This window comes from Pygocentrus nattereri, chromosome 12 (genome assembly GCF_015220715.1).
Source record: "Pygocentrus nattereri isolate fPygNat1 chromosome 12, fPygNat1.pri, whole genome shotgun sequence".
Classification (NCBI taxonomy): Eukaryota; Metazoa; Chordata; class Actinopteri; order Characiformes; family Serrasalmidae; genus Pygocentrus; species Pygocentrus nattereri.
The window spans coordinates 39,925,496-39,942,628 of NC_051222.1; the positions used below are offsets into that span (position 1 = coordinate 39,925,496).

The window sequence follows — 17,133 nt, forward strand, 5'->3', positions numbered from 1 at the left end:
AATCCCTCTGCAGGTCGGCTCATACTTTGGTGCATCTCTCTGTTTGTTGGACATGGACTTGGATGGTGACACTGACTTTCTTGTGGTTGGAGCTCCTCTGTACTACCAGACTGAGCCACGGAGAGAAGGCAGGATGTACGTCTACAGGCTCACAAATGAGGTACAGTACAGCTACATTACAGACAGCCAAAAGCAGTCAAAGATAGTCAGGTGAATAGGTGTGTGATATCCTTTGGGTTTTTCAACAAAAAAAATTCAAATCTCAACCTCAAAATGCTTTAGCTGTGGTAGAAATATAAACATATGTATAATGTTGGGAGCATGCTACAATAAGCTAATAACTATAATACAGTACATGCAAAAATTGATAAACTATCCATGATGGTAATCATCTTATCCCAAGCACAGGAAGAGCAGCAAAGTGTGATACTAAGAGCTAAAAACTTGTGAATGGATGGAGCTTCAGGTACCACTGGGTCATCCTGGTTCTGAACTGGGTCAGTCTGAAGCTCAAACTCCCTGAAATCACTGAAGAACAGGTGCTCAATTTGTGAGTCCTGGCCATTGGCCCAAGATGATTGTGAATCCTGGCCCATCAGTCTGGAGTTGATATCTAATTCTGTCATATCTTTTCTGAGATTCTGATGAATCTCTTTCTTCAAAACACCCAATGACGAGACAGGCTGGTTGGAAAACAAAAGCATTTTCTGGAACCCTTAGGTAAAGTTAGTTTACCATATATCATATAAGTGTTTATGCAGGTTTATGCCAGTTGTGTGATGAGCTCATATAAGTGTCAGGTAGCTTTATTAAAACTGTCTCACAATTAAGTGTTACCAACAGTCTAAGACAATGGTAATTGGTAACAGTTCCAATCATATGTGGCCCTTTTCTCTGTCCATAGATGGAACTGGAGAAGGTCCTGGAGGTGGCTGACTGTGTTCAGGGCCGGTTTGCAGCTACTGTAACATCTGTAGCAGATCTGAATGGAGATGAGCTGCAGGATATAGCTGTTGGAGCTCCACTGGAGGACAGTGGTAAAGGAGCCATCTACATCTACCTTGGGAACCGCACACAGGGTATACGTCCCAATTACAGCCAGGTACATCCCAAAACCGCAACACAAGGCATAAACCCTTCTCCCAGTACATCCAGGAACACCCCAGGCGCAAAGCATTGTGGCTTCCTTTTGTATTTGTCCAGTTCATTTGCATCAAATTTAAGGTCTTCAAGTCGTTCATCATGTTTTGTGCATCGATAAAGATTTCTTCAAGAACAATTGTAATGCATTCAAGTATTAATTATTATTCCAGCACCTAAAATATAGTATATTCATAAGAGGTTGTGTTGAGCGAAAACAGAAGCCAGTCATTCTAACCTGGTGACAATGAAACGAAAGCTATGTTTAGAAGCTACAAAGAAGTTGAGAAGATTAAGGAACTGTGTTCATTTGTCTGGTCTGTCAAAGTGGAGGATCTTAATAAAATTTCAATGAGGACAGTTTCTGAAGAGTGTTACCGAAGAGTGTTCCTGACAGTTACGGAAGAGTTTGGACTGCCTCTGCAGTCCAAAAGTAGTCTGCAGACCAGAGGCAGTGACATAGGCCTACCTTCTGACTACATCAGCAAGTTTTGCTGTCCACTAAGATCTTACTCCTCCATGTGGAAACCCAGAAGTTGGCCCCATGCTACGGGGGGCCCATTTATGGTCATTCATAGAGTCAACTTGGTCTCATACCATTTGCTTCTCCTGTGCTTTATGTGTATCAACCCTGTATTCCACACTCTTGAACCAGCCTCGACTCCCCGGGCCCTGTGCATGGTGGCTGGGTCAATAGTCTACCATGTTCAGTGCCAGAGAAACACTGAGAGGGATACTCGAGAGGTTAAGTCTGGCACAGTCAAGTGTGTGTACTTCATCATTACTATTGGATTTTATGTGGATTTTAGGGTTGTTTCCTATTTATTACATTTTTTTCATGTTCATTACAAATTATTTATTTATTTGTTTGTTCTAACCTTCATAATAGCTTTTATTGGTTGTCCTGATTTGTGTTATTTATTTTTGGTCATTTAAATTTTTTTTTACAGTTTTAAAGGGGACTTATTATGCTAATTTTCAATGTTCATAATTTTATTTTGTGGTCTACTAGAATAGAAATACAGATTCAGTTTTCCAGAAACACATTATTTTCTCACGTCTCTATTTACCCTCTGTCTGAAACGCTCTGTTAAGGCTCCAGTGTCTCTGATTGGTCAGCTCGTCCACTCTGTTCTGATTGGTCGAGCTCCAGAGCGGTTCCAGCTCGTCCAGGTTCCACCCCTGTCTGTAGACAGACCCTTCTTTCCTGAGCAGCTGTAACTCCACTGTGGCTGTCTCTCCAGCAGTGTCGATTCTGCTGGATCAGTTTGATCCAGAGTGGATCCTGAAAGTCCAGTCAGCGTCTCTCCACACGTTACAGCATTGACCACACTCTTCCTCCTCCAGTAGCCGGTGTGTGAGGGGGCGGAGCTCACTGGTAGGCGGGCAGTAAGGACTATGTTATGAGATGATGTCATCCTGTAACAAAGGAAAAGCGCTGGAAATCCAACAAGGCATTTCAGCAGCTGAGAAATGTGGATTCTCCCTCTGGCATCAACTTTGAGCATTGTGACTTGTGTTTACATGTACAAAAAGTCGCATACATTAAAAAAAAAGCAGAAAAGCACAATAGGTCTTCTTTAATTATAAGTTCTTGGTTATACTGTGTTTTCTTTGTTTTACTCCTATTATAATGCATGTCTTTTTAATCCCTTCTTAATTTTATAATGCTAGGCTGCACTGCAAATGAGGGGTACTCTCAGTGTACCCCTGAAGTGTATGCTGAATTTGAAATTAAAGTCAATTTGATTAAATTAATGCAGTGATAGAATAATCATCACACTACATATGTCTTTATAAAACATGTTTATTTTTCTTAAATATCTTCTTATATATCTTAACAGAAACAACTGGAAGATTAACATAGAATGAGGAGTAGTAGGGACAGTGGGGCAAAGTATGCAAGGCCTTTCATGAAGGTCAGTTTGTTTGAGTCAGATGCATAAGCTTCCAGTTTTCTTTTTGTAGAAAGACGACTGCAGCAAAGATACATTTTGAAGGGGTAGAATAGTAAGAGATATATGTTTGTAGTGGAGAGGAGTTTAGTGTAAGGTACGATGTTCAGTGATGGTTGGTGGAGGATGAGACTGAAGAATAATTGTTGAGGCAAGATTGACAAGAGTGGCTGAGGCAGAAGAAATGTAAAGCAATTTTCCTTGGCTAGAAACGAAGAGAACTTATGCCACCATCCCTGCCAAGACTGAGCTAAATTATCAGATCACACAAGGTCCTGATTGCTACCACAGTTTAAGATTGTGATGACCTTGAGGGAAAGTTGAGATTTCAGAGGATATTTGCTGATGCCCTGCTTGTCATAACCAATGCATGTGTCAATAAAACTGCATTTGTAGCGAATCCTGGCTCGGACGATTTCTGAGAATCTGCAGCAGTTTGGTGTGGCGATTGATGGTGTCATGGACATGGAAGGAGATGGACTTACAGACATTGTTGTGGGAGCACGAGGGACAGTTTTATTGTTGAAGTAAGAGGAAATATAAAATATAAAAAATATTTTAAGAATAAAGTAACCACCAACTGATCTAACCACCCAATCTTCACACAAGAAAATGAATAAAAAATTTAGGAAGTTCACGTAAGTCAGCAGATGGTCCTGTAGACATGAACCAAAAACATATCTTACATGTTTTCTGAAGTTCTATACATAAGAAATAGTTTTCCAAAAATGCCTTTTCCCAAAATTAGGAAACAACTCAGGACAAACAAACATGTTTTTGTGTAAACCGTGTCTCTGATGTGTTCCTGTGAAGACTTTCTGTAGCTCAGTTAGTGATACCTGTGATGTGTCTGGTTCTTTCAGGGCTCGACCTGTTCTGTCTGTTTCTGCACACCTCAGTTTCTCCCCCTCTGAAATCAGTCTTGACTACTTTGACTGCCTGGCCCAAACTGATGACTCAACAGAGGCTGTTACCCTCAGCGCCTGCTTCAGTGTGGAAGAGAAAACCCAAAGCACGGGTATGCTAACCCTGACTGCAGCTAAATAGTGCCAAAAGTACAAATACGATCACTTGGTACACAGAACAATAGACAAATAATGCTCACCAGGGGCCGGCTGCACCAACAGCTCAACTGCTATGTTGGTAGCTTAGGCCAGTTTTCAGAGAGGACTTTCCACCTGTTGTGCCAACCAAAGTTATGCCAAGATGTGACAAAAGCTGTATCACAATTCAGGGGCTACATTCTTTAGAGGCTTCATTTGAAAGGCCAATTTCTTCACAGTGTCACAGGCCATCCCATTTCGAAGGCTCCTTGATATGCATCTGAGAAATGTATCCTTCCTTTCCATTGCATGGTTGGATCCTTCCCCAGCCAACATATCTTGAGGTTCACTGCATGCCGATGAGGATTTGAGAACATGGCGGCCTCAGCTTAGGAGTGAACGACGGTTGAGGAGACAGTTTTAAATGGTTTAAAATGAGTTAAATAGCTAACAATACAAATGTTAAAAAAGGCAATGTGGTCTGAAGCAAAACGTATGCTAATGTTTTGTTTCATTTTAGAGTGCAAGATGCAGACAGAGAGACTCTTAAGAATGCAGGGGAGCTTCAGCTCTACTGAGTGGAAAAATAAAAAAGATAAAATCAGTTTCTGACTGTTTAAATAGCTTGAAGATTTGGGTTTTTGTGATGCAATGGTAATGGTGGAAACAGCAGTGCTGTGGTGCAAATAGAAATCCATCATAGAGCAGTCTCATTTCCTTCGTGGATCTACACAGCCTTCAAAGGACACATCTTTGTAGACTGCATAGGCTTTGAAGGACATGCCTTTGTAGACTGCATAGGCTTTGAAGGACACGCCTTTGTAGACTGCGTAGCCTTTGAAGGACATGCCTTTGTAGACTGCATATGCTTTGAAGGACACGCCTTTGTAGACTGATTAGCCTTTGAAGGACATGCCTTTGTAGACAGCATAGCCTTCAAAGGACATGCCTTTGTAGACTGCGTAGGCTTCGAAGGGCATGCCTTTGTAGACTGTGTAGCCTTTGAAGGACATGCCTTTTTAGACTGCATAGGCTTTGAAGGACACGCCTTTGTAGACTGCGTAGCCTTTGAAGGACACGCCTTTGTAGATTGCGTAGCCTTCGTAGGGCATGCATTTGTAGACTGCGTAGCCTTTGAATGGTATGCCTTTGTAGACTGCGTAGTCTTCAAAGGGGCTTCCTTTGTAGACTGCGTAGCCATCGAAGGGCATGCCTTTGTTGACTGCATAGCCTTCGAAGGGCATGCCTTTGTGTAGACTAAGCAACCAGGGTTGCTGAGCAAAACAACTGCATGTGCATGCATATTACTGGAAAAAGCAGAGCTTTTAAGCTATAGTGTAGCTTAAAGTCACTCTGATGCATAAGCATCTTAATAGCTTAATTTAAAAAATCAACACATGCTGGTTCAAGAGAACAGCACTCAGTAGAACAGCGTTCTTCAGCCTTTTTAACAGTGACCTCCCAAAGATGCTTTTGGGGTTTGTGACCCTCTCCATTTGATCTCACCCCTAAAACATCACAGCTCTTCTCAATGCTCTTTATGGAATTTAGCTCTGGAAGAATGTTTCTGTTGTTTGCTTTTCAGCTTACAACCTGTTGGCACAACAGTCTAAAAGTTACAACCGACTTAACTTACAAATGGGTATAAGCCATGTTGGTGCAACTGGACCCTGGAGCATTTAAACATTTCTTCATTAACAGTTCATTTTAATAATGAACTTAACCTTAACCTTTAACTGAACTTAACTCCTCTTAGGGGCAGTGAGCAGGGGTCTGAATGTGTCATATGAGCTCAGAGCAGACACTGCAAGAACGTGGAGCAGTAGAGCATTTTTCCTCCCGAGAGATAAAACATCCAGAAGTTTCCTAAGTTCTGTGCTACTGGACTCACATTATTCCTGCTTCAACCACACTGTCTACATGCCAGTATGTGACTCTGTCATCTAACTCAGAAAGTCCCAACCCTGATTCTGAAGGTCTACCATTCTTTTTAAAACCACATCCTAATCTAACACCTAAAATGTTTCTGTAGACCTGGATTCATCAGAGCAGAGTATTAGCTAAACTCTGCTTTAATTCCAGGATCAGGGTTGGAACTCTTGATCTAACCACTCCATATGCATACCATTGATAATATCACTGACTACAGTCCACTGCAAGTCATATTGTCTTCCTGTTTCAGAACTGTGTAACGGACACAGTGTATCCTCTGTTGATCCAGCTGAACTTCTCCCAGGCTGAGCAGCAGCCAAGCAGCTCCAATGCTGTCATTAACATTGACAGCAGAACAACTGCTAATGTGGAGGTGAGCCACGTTTCTGTTAGAGTGTAATACAGAGTAAGTATCAACCAGGGCTCAGACTCTATATGATAAAGGTTCCCCTTTATTCTGCCCTCAATCAGCCCTCCTTCTGCTGCGGCATTGGCCAACTGGGGTCATCTAAAATGTAATAGAACAATGTGGCAAGGATTCTAGTGAAGTTCTAAGTGAAGTCATCACTCATCCTCAGAGTGTAGCACACCTGCAATATCAAACTCTTACTGAGCCTACTATAAACATTAAAGCATGCTTGGCACAGTGGGATTATTTTGGACATTTTTGGCAGGATCGCTTATCCGCTTACCAACAAATGGTGGCAACAATCCTGTAATCAGACAAGGCATCTAGACTCAATCTTTGAAATGACTAGCAGAGTTGGAGGGATTTTCAGCTTTTTAGTAGGACTTTTCAGCTATTCATGTCTGGCCTCTTTTGACCTGCTTACTCCTGTGGTTCCAGATTCCCTTCCAAAGAAACTGTGGGAATGTGAGCTGCGTGGCAGATCTACAGCTGGACTTTAACTTCTTGTAAGAATCTCATCAGACCCAAACACACACAGGTGGATCTAAAGATGGAATGTGTGAAACTCTGTTTATTGTTCACTTTCAGGAACAAGACTTTGCTGGTGATGGATCAGTCATATTTCATCATCACTGTTTCTCTGCTGAATAAAGGAGATGATTCCTTCAACACCAGTGTGGAGCTTCGCTACCCAGAGGGCCTGTCGCTCTCCAAGTTTGACACTATTAAGGTACAGCTAATCCTGATTAGAATCATTAATGCAAAGCCAACAGTCCCAGTGAAAATACTCTGCCACTGCTACTGACCCCAGAAAGTAATAGCAACCTACACTTAGTGCCTTTGATGATGAGAGAGTACTTGACATGGCTAATTTGGAAGTATTTCCAAGTTGATGGGAGAGGAGGAGCCATATGGATAAATGGTAGAAACAAATTTTGATATATGTCCTATCAGACTGGCAGCTTTTTGTTGCCACTTGCCAGCAGAGCTCTCTCGTATGCCTGCCCATGCTCCCCAACACCAAGAATAATTTCTTACCCAAATTTCTCCCCAACTTGGTCATTATCAATGCTACTTTCCAGTACAGAGAGAGCTAGCCCAAATAGGCCCTCTTGGACACCTGGATGGATGTTGGATGGCTGAGGCATCAGTGAATTTACTATATTTGAGCTAGCACTTTGAAACTATGCTGTACACAGTGTGATGCTCCTGAGAGAGTTAACTGCTGTGTTGGGAAACTGTACCTATAATGTCTCTTCCAGGCCAGCAGGAGGACTCTGAGCAGTTGTGGAGATCGAGATGATGGAGCTCTGGATAAAACAACCTGCAGCATCAGTTTACCAGTGTACCGCAAAGGCACCAGCGTAAGAGAGATATACTGTATTTATGACAACCTGAGGTTTTCAAACATATAATGCAATCCTTGAAAATATCAATAGAAACCTATGATTTAAAATACTAACCAACTATCTTTGAAAGGCACTACAGCAGTTATCACCAACTCTCCTCCTGAAAATCTGCTTTCCTGCAGTGATGTTTAGTTCCAACTTGTATCTGGCCCTTTACCTAACATTGATGCATTTGATCCAGATAATTAAGAGCTTCTGAAGATGTTAATTAGCTGAAGTAGGTTTGGCAGAGTGTGGGTGGAGCAAGGCTTAGCAGGAAGGTAGATTTCCACTGCGTGGGTTGAAAATGCATTATACTATACTATTACGTACATGCACTATATGTAATGCGTTTTTGTGTAGTAATGCTACACCTAAATATTGTCAAATTCACACAAAATATCCCAAACATTGAGTCAAAGAACAAATATTTGATTGTTTAACCTCAACGGCAGCACTTTTCTTAGGTGCTTCGTTTGGCTCTCAACAAAGGCGGTCGCACTTTTTCCCTCTCCTCTCCCTTATCTCTCCTGCTTTGCTTCTATGGGTTGCGTTTAGTCTATTGTCTACACTCTCTATTGAGAGACTCTCTCCGCGCTGTTCTTCAAACTGAAGGAAAATAGATTTGATCAAATGGTCTCTCAATGCAATTGACACCATCTTCTTGATGAGAAGTCCGGGTTTGGGGGAACCAGCCTGTCCTGCCGGAACATTTGCAGCTGGCTACATGATGGGAGAGGTGGCAAGTCATGTGCCTGGCGACTCTTTCCGTGGATAATATTGAGGACCACCTATTCGGAACCATGATTACAGGTGTTTTGCTGATTGGATTAGGCATTGCCCTGGTTTATCACGAAATTTGAGAAAGAGGACAGCTGTCCACAGCCCCTTAAAGCTGCCCGACATGATTGACATGGTGGGCAGAGCTGTCAACACTCAGACTGTGGCCGTAAATCGCACCCTGGATAACATCATGGAGAAGTTTGTGGCTTTGCAAAGGAAAATGGATCATTTGGGAGATCAAAATTGAAATGAACTTGGTGAGTTGTGAAAATGCAGCTTATCGCCCGAAGCCTGTAACCCTTTTCTTAATCTGCTTTCGGTTCCCCGTATCAGCAACAACAAATTTCTCCAGAAGATCACTTCAGCGAGACGCTCTTTTATCCCTTCCCCCACTTCCCAAGATTCCTGCTGATTGTTGACTCTTCCTGGGATCCGATCAAGGTTGTCTCCATGGCACTTTGCTGTGTTATCGCCTTAACACCCTGCGTACTGAGACACCTGGACTGGGATGCCAGGCGAATTGCCTTCTTCAGGCCTCCCCATTACCATCCCAAACCCCACCAACGCCCCTCCCCCCCACCCTCCCAGTGTGGCATGACGGGTCTGTGATCAGCGCCGAATATGGCTCAAGAACTGGATGGCTGATTGTCTGCACCCCTCACCCCCACCCCCGTTGCAAGTCCTGGACTCTGTGTCATGATGTGTAATTGTGTGCCTATGAAGCTGAGGTGTTTTTTTCTGTTCCCAGACTGTTTTCCCTTAGGAACACAGTTGGGGTCGGGGGGGGGGGGTGATCTCTTCCCTTTCCCCATGTCATCTGTATTCTGTATTTTTTCCTCATTCCTGTCTTCCTGTCCTGTCTCCCCCACTTGTCATATTGTATGTGCACAGACGGGTTGATCAAAAGTTCACTGGTTACTTTGGTGACTATGTGACAATAAAGGCTTCATTCATTCATTTATAATGATTATCCATTGCATGTTGTAGGCATTATTCCAGGCTACGTTTCGTATCTCTGGATCCTACAACAGGAGTGACACGATGGAGATGACTCTTGTGGCCAGCAGGTAATTACACTCATATTGACAAAGCTCAGAGGATCATTCTCAGGCTCTTCAGGCTGTTGTATAATAGGTTATAATAGGCTTCTTCAGGCTGTTGTATAATAGGTTATCTAATGCATCAAAAGACATGTAATTAAAGCTTACAGTGGAAAACATTAGTAGATGTAAGTGAAGGAGTCTTCCAAACTGCAGTTTAATGATGTACTGCTCTGCTTTAAGCTCTGTGTGAATGAGTTTTATTCTTTTTATGTGTTTACAGCAGTAACAATGGTAACCAAACTAATGGAACAGTGACGAAAACTCTGCCAGTTCAGTTCGCTGTAGACGTAGCCATCAACTTGTGAGTAACATTTCTGTGTTTCATTTTTTTCATAAATGCATAAAGCAAAACTCATCGTGTGCCTCCATGCACCCACTCCAGGAAAGGTGTCAATGTGGTAATTTGTGAATTCAATATCTGAGCCAGCTTGAAACTGACCAATATTGCCTCAGTTCGTTATGTTCAGTTAGAGGAGTGATGGCTGAGTAACCTAGACATAGCAAGGCTGTGTCAGTCAAGGCTGTAGCCAAACAAATAAAGCTCAAATGTTGGTGTCGAACTGCCATGTCTTCCTCAACAGCATGAAAAGTTACATTAGGCATCAGGAGCCTAAAAGTTGTTGTATTCCCCCAAGCCCCAGCGGAGAAACACCAAAAACTCATGTCGTTTGGAATGGGGGTGTGATGACACCAAAAGTTGACCAAAGAAAAAAAACAGCCTGCAGCAGTTGATATGGCAGTTAGCCATGGCATCCTCACTGCTGCTTCCAGTCCTCAATGAGATGCTGTAAATGTGGTAGCCAGCAAAACGCAACAGAAAAGGCAAGCATTTTGTGTGAGTTAGAAGGACTGCATTGATGAATGTTATGAAATTCATAGTGGAATTTCAGGACTGCTTTGCACTGCAAGAAGAACTAAGGCAGGAGGTTGCAGACCAAGCCTCTGAAAAGATGCAGTGTGCAGGCATCATAGAGTCATCGGAAAGTCCTTGGGTGTCACCCGTAGTAGTCTTGATGGTGGTTGTCATTTTTGTGTTGATTACATGCATCTCAATAGAGTCACAAAGAAAGAACTGTACCCTTTTGTTTGTTTAGATCTAGTGAATGGGTCCATCTGGTTTACATACTTAGACTTAAGAAGCAGGTACTGGTTGATCCCTCTGTTCTCAGAGGCAAGACCCAAAGCAACATTTTTCAGAGGCAGTGGGCTATGGCATTTTAAGTTTCTTGCTCTGCAATGCATCAGCAACATTCAAATACTTGATGGACAGTGTGCTAGGGGACTCCTGTAACAAGAGTGTTGTCACGATTGGCCCCTCCCAGTCCTACATGTGCTTTTGTTTATTATGGTCTTGTCCATGTGCTTCATTGTTTTGATACTTCCCTGTTCTGCCCCCTTGTTTCTAGACTCCGCCCTTGATTGTTTTCACCTGTTTTTTTGTTAACCCTATTTTGTTCCTGTATTTAAGCCCCATGTTTTCCCCTGTTAGTTTACAGGTCTTTGTATTGTTTGGTGTTGTATCTTCTGGCCTCTGTTATATTTCCTGGTCTCTGTTTTTGTGTTTAGTCTGTGTTCCTTTTCGTTATTTCTGTCCTTCCGTCTGTCCTTCCATCTGTCCATGTTGGTTCTTTGACCCTGGACTGTTTAGACCCTGATCATGGATTTGCTCCTAATAAATCTCGCTTCTCTCAGCATATGCATCTGCCTCATCATCACTCCCCTGCTTTACAAGTGTCTGGTTTTCTTGGTTGACAAGTGTCTGGTTTTCTTGGGGGTTTTACATTCTTGTTAAAACTCTGTCTTTTCTGGAATTCTGTGAAGCTGCTTTGTGACAACATGCATTGTGTGACAAAGCGCTATACAAATAAATTTGATTTGATTTGATTTGATTTGACATACTGGCATCGCAACTCATTCAACTCTGCTGATGCTGCTCTACACAAAGTGCTAGAAAAACATCTGAGGAGCAGGATTGAAATTGCACCCTGAGAAATGCAAATTCCTGTGTCAAGAACTGATTATCCTAGAGCACCACTTAGGTGGGGAAGGAATTGGTACTGCGTAGGACAAGATGCATGGCATACGCAAGAGGGCCACGCCTGCTGCACAGAGGCAGCAAAAATCAATGCACTCTTGTACAAGTTGCTCTAAAAAGGGCTCCTGCAACTGGTCAGATGACTGTCAGTCAGCTTTTGAGGCCCTGAATTAAGTCCTAATGAATCTTGACACCCTTGGACCCCAAACTGTCCTTCATCCTAAACACGTATGCCAGCAGAGATGAGGTACGTGCAGATCTGTCATGGAATTGTCCTGACAAAGAGTTCTGTAGAGCTGAACAGGAGCCGTTGGCTGCTATCCTTGCTACCAGGCACTTCAGGTATTATCTGTGTGGCAGGTGTTACATGTCTTTCCTATGTTCTGGTCATGCCTCCTTGCATTGACTGATGGCCTTAAGGGAGCCTGAAGTGCAGGAGGTCTGTTGTCTAGAGACCTACAAATTCATTATAGCCCACTGTGCAGTGAGTGACACAATAATGCTGATGCCTTGCCCCTGAGCCCATGTAGAGAACAAGCATGCAAGTGCTGTGAGCACTGAGAAGCCAGAGAGCTGGAGCAGAGACAAAGGGAAGGCATACAGGTTGTGGTGGTATGCCAGGTGACCATACAAAGTTGTACTACACTGCAAGAGGTGGACAGCAAGGAGTGGGCTAATCAGCAAATGCAAGACCCAGATCTGCAGCCAGTGATGCAGTGAGTGAGTGCACAACAACAGTCCAACCAGGAGGTGGTGATGATCATACATATAGGGGCTGTGGACCAAGTTTGACATACTCTTCATAGAGGGAGAGTTTTGCATGTGTGCTGCATGCAAAGGACCCCAAGGGCAGTTCTGGGCCCAGTTGCAGCAGTTTCCAGTTGGCAAGCCCATACAATGGGTTGGAGACGACATCGTAGTGCCATTTCAAAACACTGCTGGTGGAAAGCCCCTACTGTCATAGATTCTTTCACCAAATTGCAGAGGCCTGGAGGCTGGGACTGTCATCAATTCCTTGGTTGAGAGAATCTTCAATATGCTTCAGGTTGCTTGCCCATTCATAGTGACCAAGGGCACAACTACTGTTCACTACTACATGTGAGCAGCAAGCTGTTCTCACATCGACTCACCAGCATGACTGGGACAAACTAACGTGCCAACCGGATTCCAATACTGGCGGATGTAAAACACAAATGAGGCTTTAGTGAAAGATTCAAAGTCCAGAGTCATCATCACAAAAGAGGCAGGGGTCAATTCCAAAAGGCATAGCATGGGGCAGTCATGGGCTGGAGGTTAGGGAACCAGCCCTGTGAAGGTTGCTGGTTCGGTCCTCAGTGCTGACAATACATGACTGAGGTGTCCTTGAGCAAGACACCTAATCCCCAACTGCTCCCTAGGCGCCATGGACAGAGATACACCACTCTGGGCAAGTGTGTTCACTGCCCCCCTGTGTGTGTGCTCACTAGTGTGTATGTAGTGTTTCACTTCACGGTGAGGTTTCAGACTGTATCTCTACTGTTGCTGTTGCAGAGCTGGGAGTGTCTGATTTAGCTCCTATCTGTAGCTTCCTACAGATTAAGTCTAAAATAAAGAACTTGATGGTTGCTCTTTTGTTTGTGTTGTTTGGTCGTGTTTAGTTGCTCACAATTTAAGTGATCCTTCCCTTGTCTAAAATGAGTTACAGTTAGTTTGTGGTGGGCAGGTACTGGAGGGTTACTTAATTTGTAGTAAATTATATTAACTGTTTTGCCATGTGGCCACATGTGCTTATCCAGTTGATCAAAATCAGAGTTCCTGATTTGGCTTCATTTCATAAGCATCATACCCTGATAGTATCTTCAAATAATACTGTGGAAACAGTGTATAAAAAGGCTTATAGGCAAATGCTCTTTTATTGATTAGGTAGCAAAGGGAAACTGCTCTACTGAAAGAGTGAAGGTCACTTTTAGCCCTGAAATAACTGGCAAAGATGGTGAAAGTGTGACAATGTAATGACCATGTGATCTGTGTTTGAACTTTAGTATTCTTGTCATCAATAGAATTCTACTACCACCTGGTGGACATTCACAAGCATGACACTTCTTATGCCTTTGTTTTGAATTCCACATAGACGCATATCTTTTTATCATTTGTGCTGTGACTGTTTGATATTATGATACTGTGAACTGATATTTCATTATTTAATGTTAATTTGTTTGTAGAAAACACTAATTTCCACATCTATTCCCAATGTCAAATTGCTCAACCATCCTTGGATTTGGAATAAACTGATAAGGAATTATGTGGAAGTCTTTCTATCCAAAGAGTTACGCAAGTTGATGTACTTCCAGTGAAGTGATGCAAAATCCATACAACAGTATTTTATTTCTGCCACTGCAGGGCTGTAACTCTTTATTCCTCTATTTCTCAGAGAGCAGTGTGTAACTTATCTGAATTTCACTCTGGACGACAAAGGCCCAAAGCCTGTGGACATTGTCTATATGGTGAGTGGCTTCTAAATCCAATGCATGGCTCCTCCCTTCCTCTAAATTTCTCACTCTATCACAGTCCCATCTAAAGTTGCCCCTACCGCACTACAGATGACTCAAAATTACCTGTACACCAGCACAGACCCTGCTAATGTTACCCCTACACCAGTATGGATACCTCTGCAGATAAAGCAACTATAAAGTTCTAAAGTTACCCCTACCCCACATCTAATACTTCACAATTACCCCAACCGCCATACAAACCCCTATAAAATCACCCATACTCCACTACAGATGTCTGACGATTGCCACCACCTTACTAGAGACCTCTACCACATTACTGATCTGTCCACAGATACACCACCAACTACAGTGTCTTCAGAATTTACCCCTACCCCACTACTGATGCTTTAAAATTACCATCATCACAAGACCGACCCCTATAAAGTTGCCACTACACCACTACTGATACCTCAGCATTACCACCACCTCCATGTAGACCTCTCTGCAGTTATCTGGACCCCACTATTGATCTCCCTACAGGTACACCACCAACTAGACAAAGGTGGAGTAATAGGAGCAGTATTTTTGGATTTAAAACGAGCATTTGACACTGTAAATCACAAGGTACTCTTGTCTAAATTATCTTGTTTTAATTTCTCTATTGACTCTGTTAAATGGATGAACTCATATATATCAAACAGGAAGCAAAGGGTACGCATTGGTAAAACTCAGTCTACATATTTAAGCTGTAATACTGGTGTTCCACAAGGATCAGTGTTGGGCCCTATTTTATTTAGCTTATACATTAATGACCTGCCGTCGGTTTGCTCATCTGTAAATATACAGATGTATGCTGATGACACTGTTCTTTATGTGCATGCTAAAAACAAACAGCAAGCTGCAAGTGAGTTAACTGCAGCTATGGTCTTAATATCTGATTGGCTATCTAATTCATGTTTATATTTAAACATAAACAAAACTGTTTGCATGTTTTTTTCACAGAAATTGACAGAAATGATTCAAGCTGATGTGCTGGTTAGGGGAGAAAAGCTAAAGCTAGTATCTGATACCAAATATCTTGGAATCATTCTAGATTCAAACTTGTCATTTAAAAATCAAGTTAAAAAAGTGATAAATACTGTTAAATTGAATTTGGCAAATTTCAGGCACATAAGACCGTATCTAACAACAGAGGCAGCCAAACTTTTTATGCATGCTATGATTGTCTCCCATATAACGTATTGTTTCACAAGCTGGTCACAAACAAGTTTGTCAATTTTGAAACCTATTGAATCTCTTTATAAACAAGCACTAAAGATACTAGACAGGAAGCCTAATAGTTATCATCATTGTCATATAGTACAAAAGTATAACTTGCTCAGTTTTGATAGTTTTAAACATCTCTTGGATGCCTGTCTCATGTTTAAGATTTTATATGGGCTTGCTCCTCCACCATTGAGACAGTTTATAAAACAAAAAGATAGTAGGGGTAGTATGGTAACAAGAGCATTTACTAGAGGGGACTGTATTGTACAATATAGACGGAGTAAGTTTGGACAAACAGTCTTTTCCATTAGAGCCAGCCAGTACTGGAATAGTCTACCAACTGAGCTACGAACATGCACAAATTATCTGATTTTTAAATATAAATTGAAGACATGGTTGAAAGCTAACCAAATCTGTAATCACCGATAACTATGTATATTTTATGTGTTTGTATATGTGTATGTATGTGTATGTATGTATATATGTATATGGGGTGGTGTTTTGTAAACGTCATTGAGCTGTTGACACTGGCCGCCCAGAACAACCTGCCTAGGGACTACGGATGAAAATTAGCTTTTTAGCTAACTCTGGCACATTTACATTGATGTTGATTAATGTGCACTGTCCCTGTTAAATAAATAAATAAATAAATAAATAAATAAATAAACTACAAACTCCTCTATATTTGCTAAAACCACACTACAGATCCCCAAGTTACCTCCACCCCAATACAGATTCATGTACAGACACAGTACAAAATAGAGACCTTTCGAAGTTGCTCCTATCCCACTACTGATCCCTCAAAACTACCTCCACCTAACTAAAAACCCCTTTAAAGATGACCCCATCCCATTACAGCTTCTTCTGAAGATACACCACCACCAACAGACTTCTCAAAATTTACCCCAATGCCACTACAGATCCTTCTAAAGTTAGCTCTACCTCACTACAGTAACTTTAAACCCACCTGCTGCAGATTCATTTAAAAGGTGATAGTGAAATAGGTCATATAGATCAAAGACATGTTTTATGCATATGTATATATTACATTTGTGTTTATGCATCTGTTTATAGGTGAGGAATCTGGGATTGAAGAGTCTACCTGTTTCAGTAAAGTTTATTATGCCATCTCAGATTGGACAGAACTTTATCCTAGAGCAGCACACCATTACTGCACCACAGGTTCATTCATTCATTCATTCATTCATTCATTCATTCATTCATTCATTCATTCATCTTTTTGAATGACTCATATATTCATAAACCATCAGTTATACTAAAAAACTTTCTTTATAGAACCTGACAGACTGCACCGTCAGAAAGGAAAAGAACTCTGCTGTAAGCCATGCCTTTGATTTATAAAAATTCTGTGAAAACATATAATCACTTTTAGTCTATTCTTTTTTAAAAATATGTAAGTCATATTTAAGTCATTGTATTTATTTCTCCACGTATATAAGGGTAAACGCAGCAGCTAAAATATGCATGATATTACTCACACACCCAGGATTATTCATTCAATTTACATTGTGCTGAAGTGTTGCATTTTGTTGGGATGAATAAGAAGTCATATAAACAAAGACACCTCCTCCAAGGTGCTTATCCTTC

General features: G+C 41.8%; 1 protein-coding gene across 2 annotated transcripts in view; it reads left to right on the plus strand.

The window, feature by feature from the left end:
* Window positions 1–17,133, plus strand: part of LOC108412866 (integrin alpha-M-like) — a 79,005-nt gene that overhangs the window by 53,856 nt on the left and 8,016 nt on the right. For both annotated transcript variants that reach the window (XM_037543636.1, XM_037543635.1), the window contains 14 exons: window positions 14–160; window positions 905–1,102; window positions 3,492–3,622; window positions 3,959–4,113; window positions 5,895–6,064; window positions 6,321–6,443; window positions 6,918–6,985; window positions 7,068–7,209; window positions 7,742–7,843; window positions 9,638–9,717; window positions 9,974–10,054; window positions 14,199–14,271; window positions 16,600–16,707; window positions 16,822–16,863. In XM_037543636.1, the coding sequence (XP_037399533.1) occupies window positions 14–160; window positions 905–1,102; window positions 3,492–3,622; window positions 3,959–4,113; window positions 5,895–6,064; window positions 6,321–6,443; window positions 6,918–6,985; window positions 7,068–7,209; window positions 7,742–7,843; window positions 9,638–9,717; window positions 9,974–10,054; window positions 14,199–14,271; window positions 16,600–16,707; window positions 16,822–16,863 (1,620 nt within the window). The remainder of the gene's footprint in view (window positions 1–13; window positions 161–904; window positions 1,103–3,491; window positions 3,623–3,958; window positions 4,114–5,894; window positions 6,065–6,320; window positions 6,444–6,917; window positions 6,986–7,067; window positions 7,210–7,741; window positions 7,844–9,637; window positions 9,718–9,973; window positions 10,055–14,198; window positions 14,272–16,599; window positions 16,708–16,821; window positions 16,864–17,133) is intronic.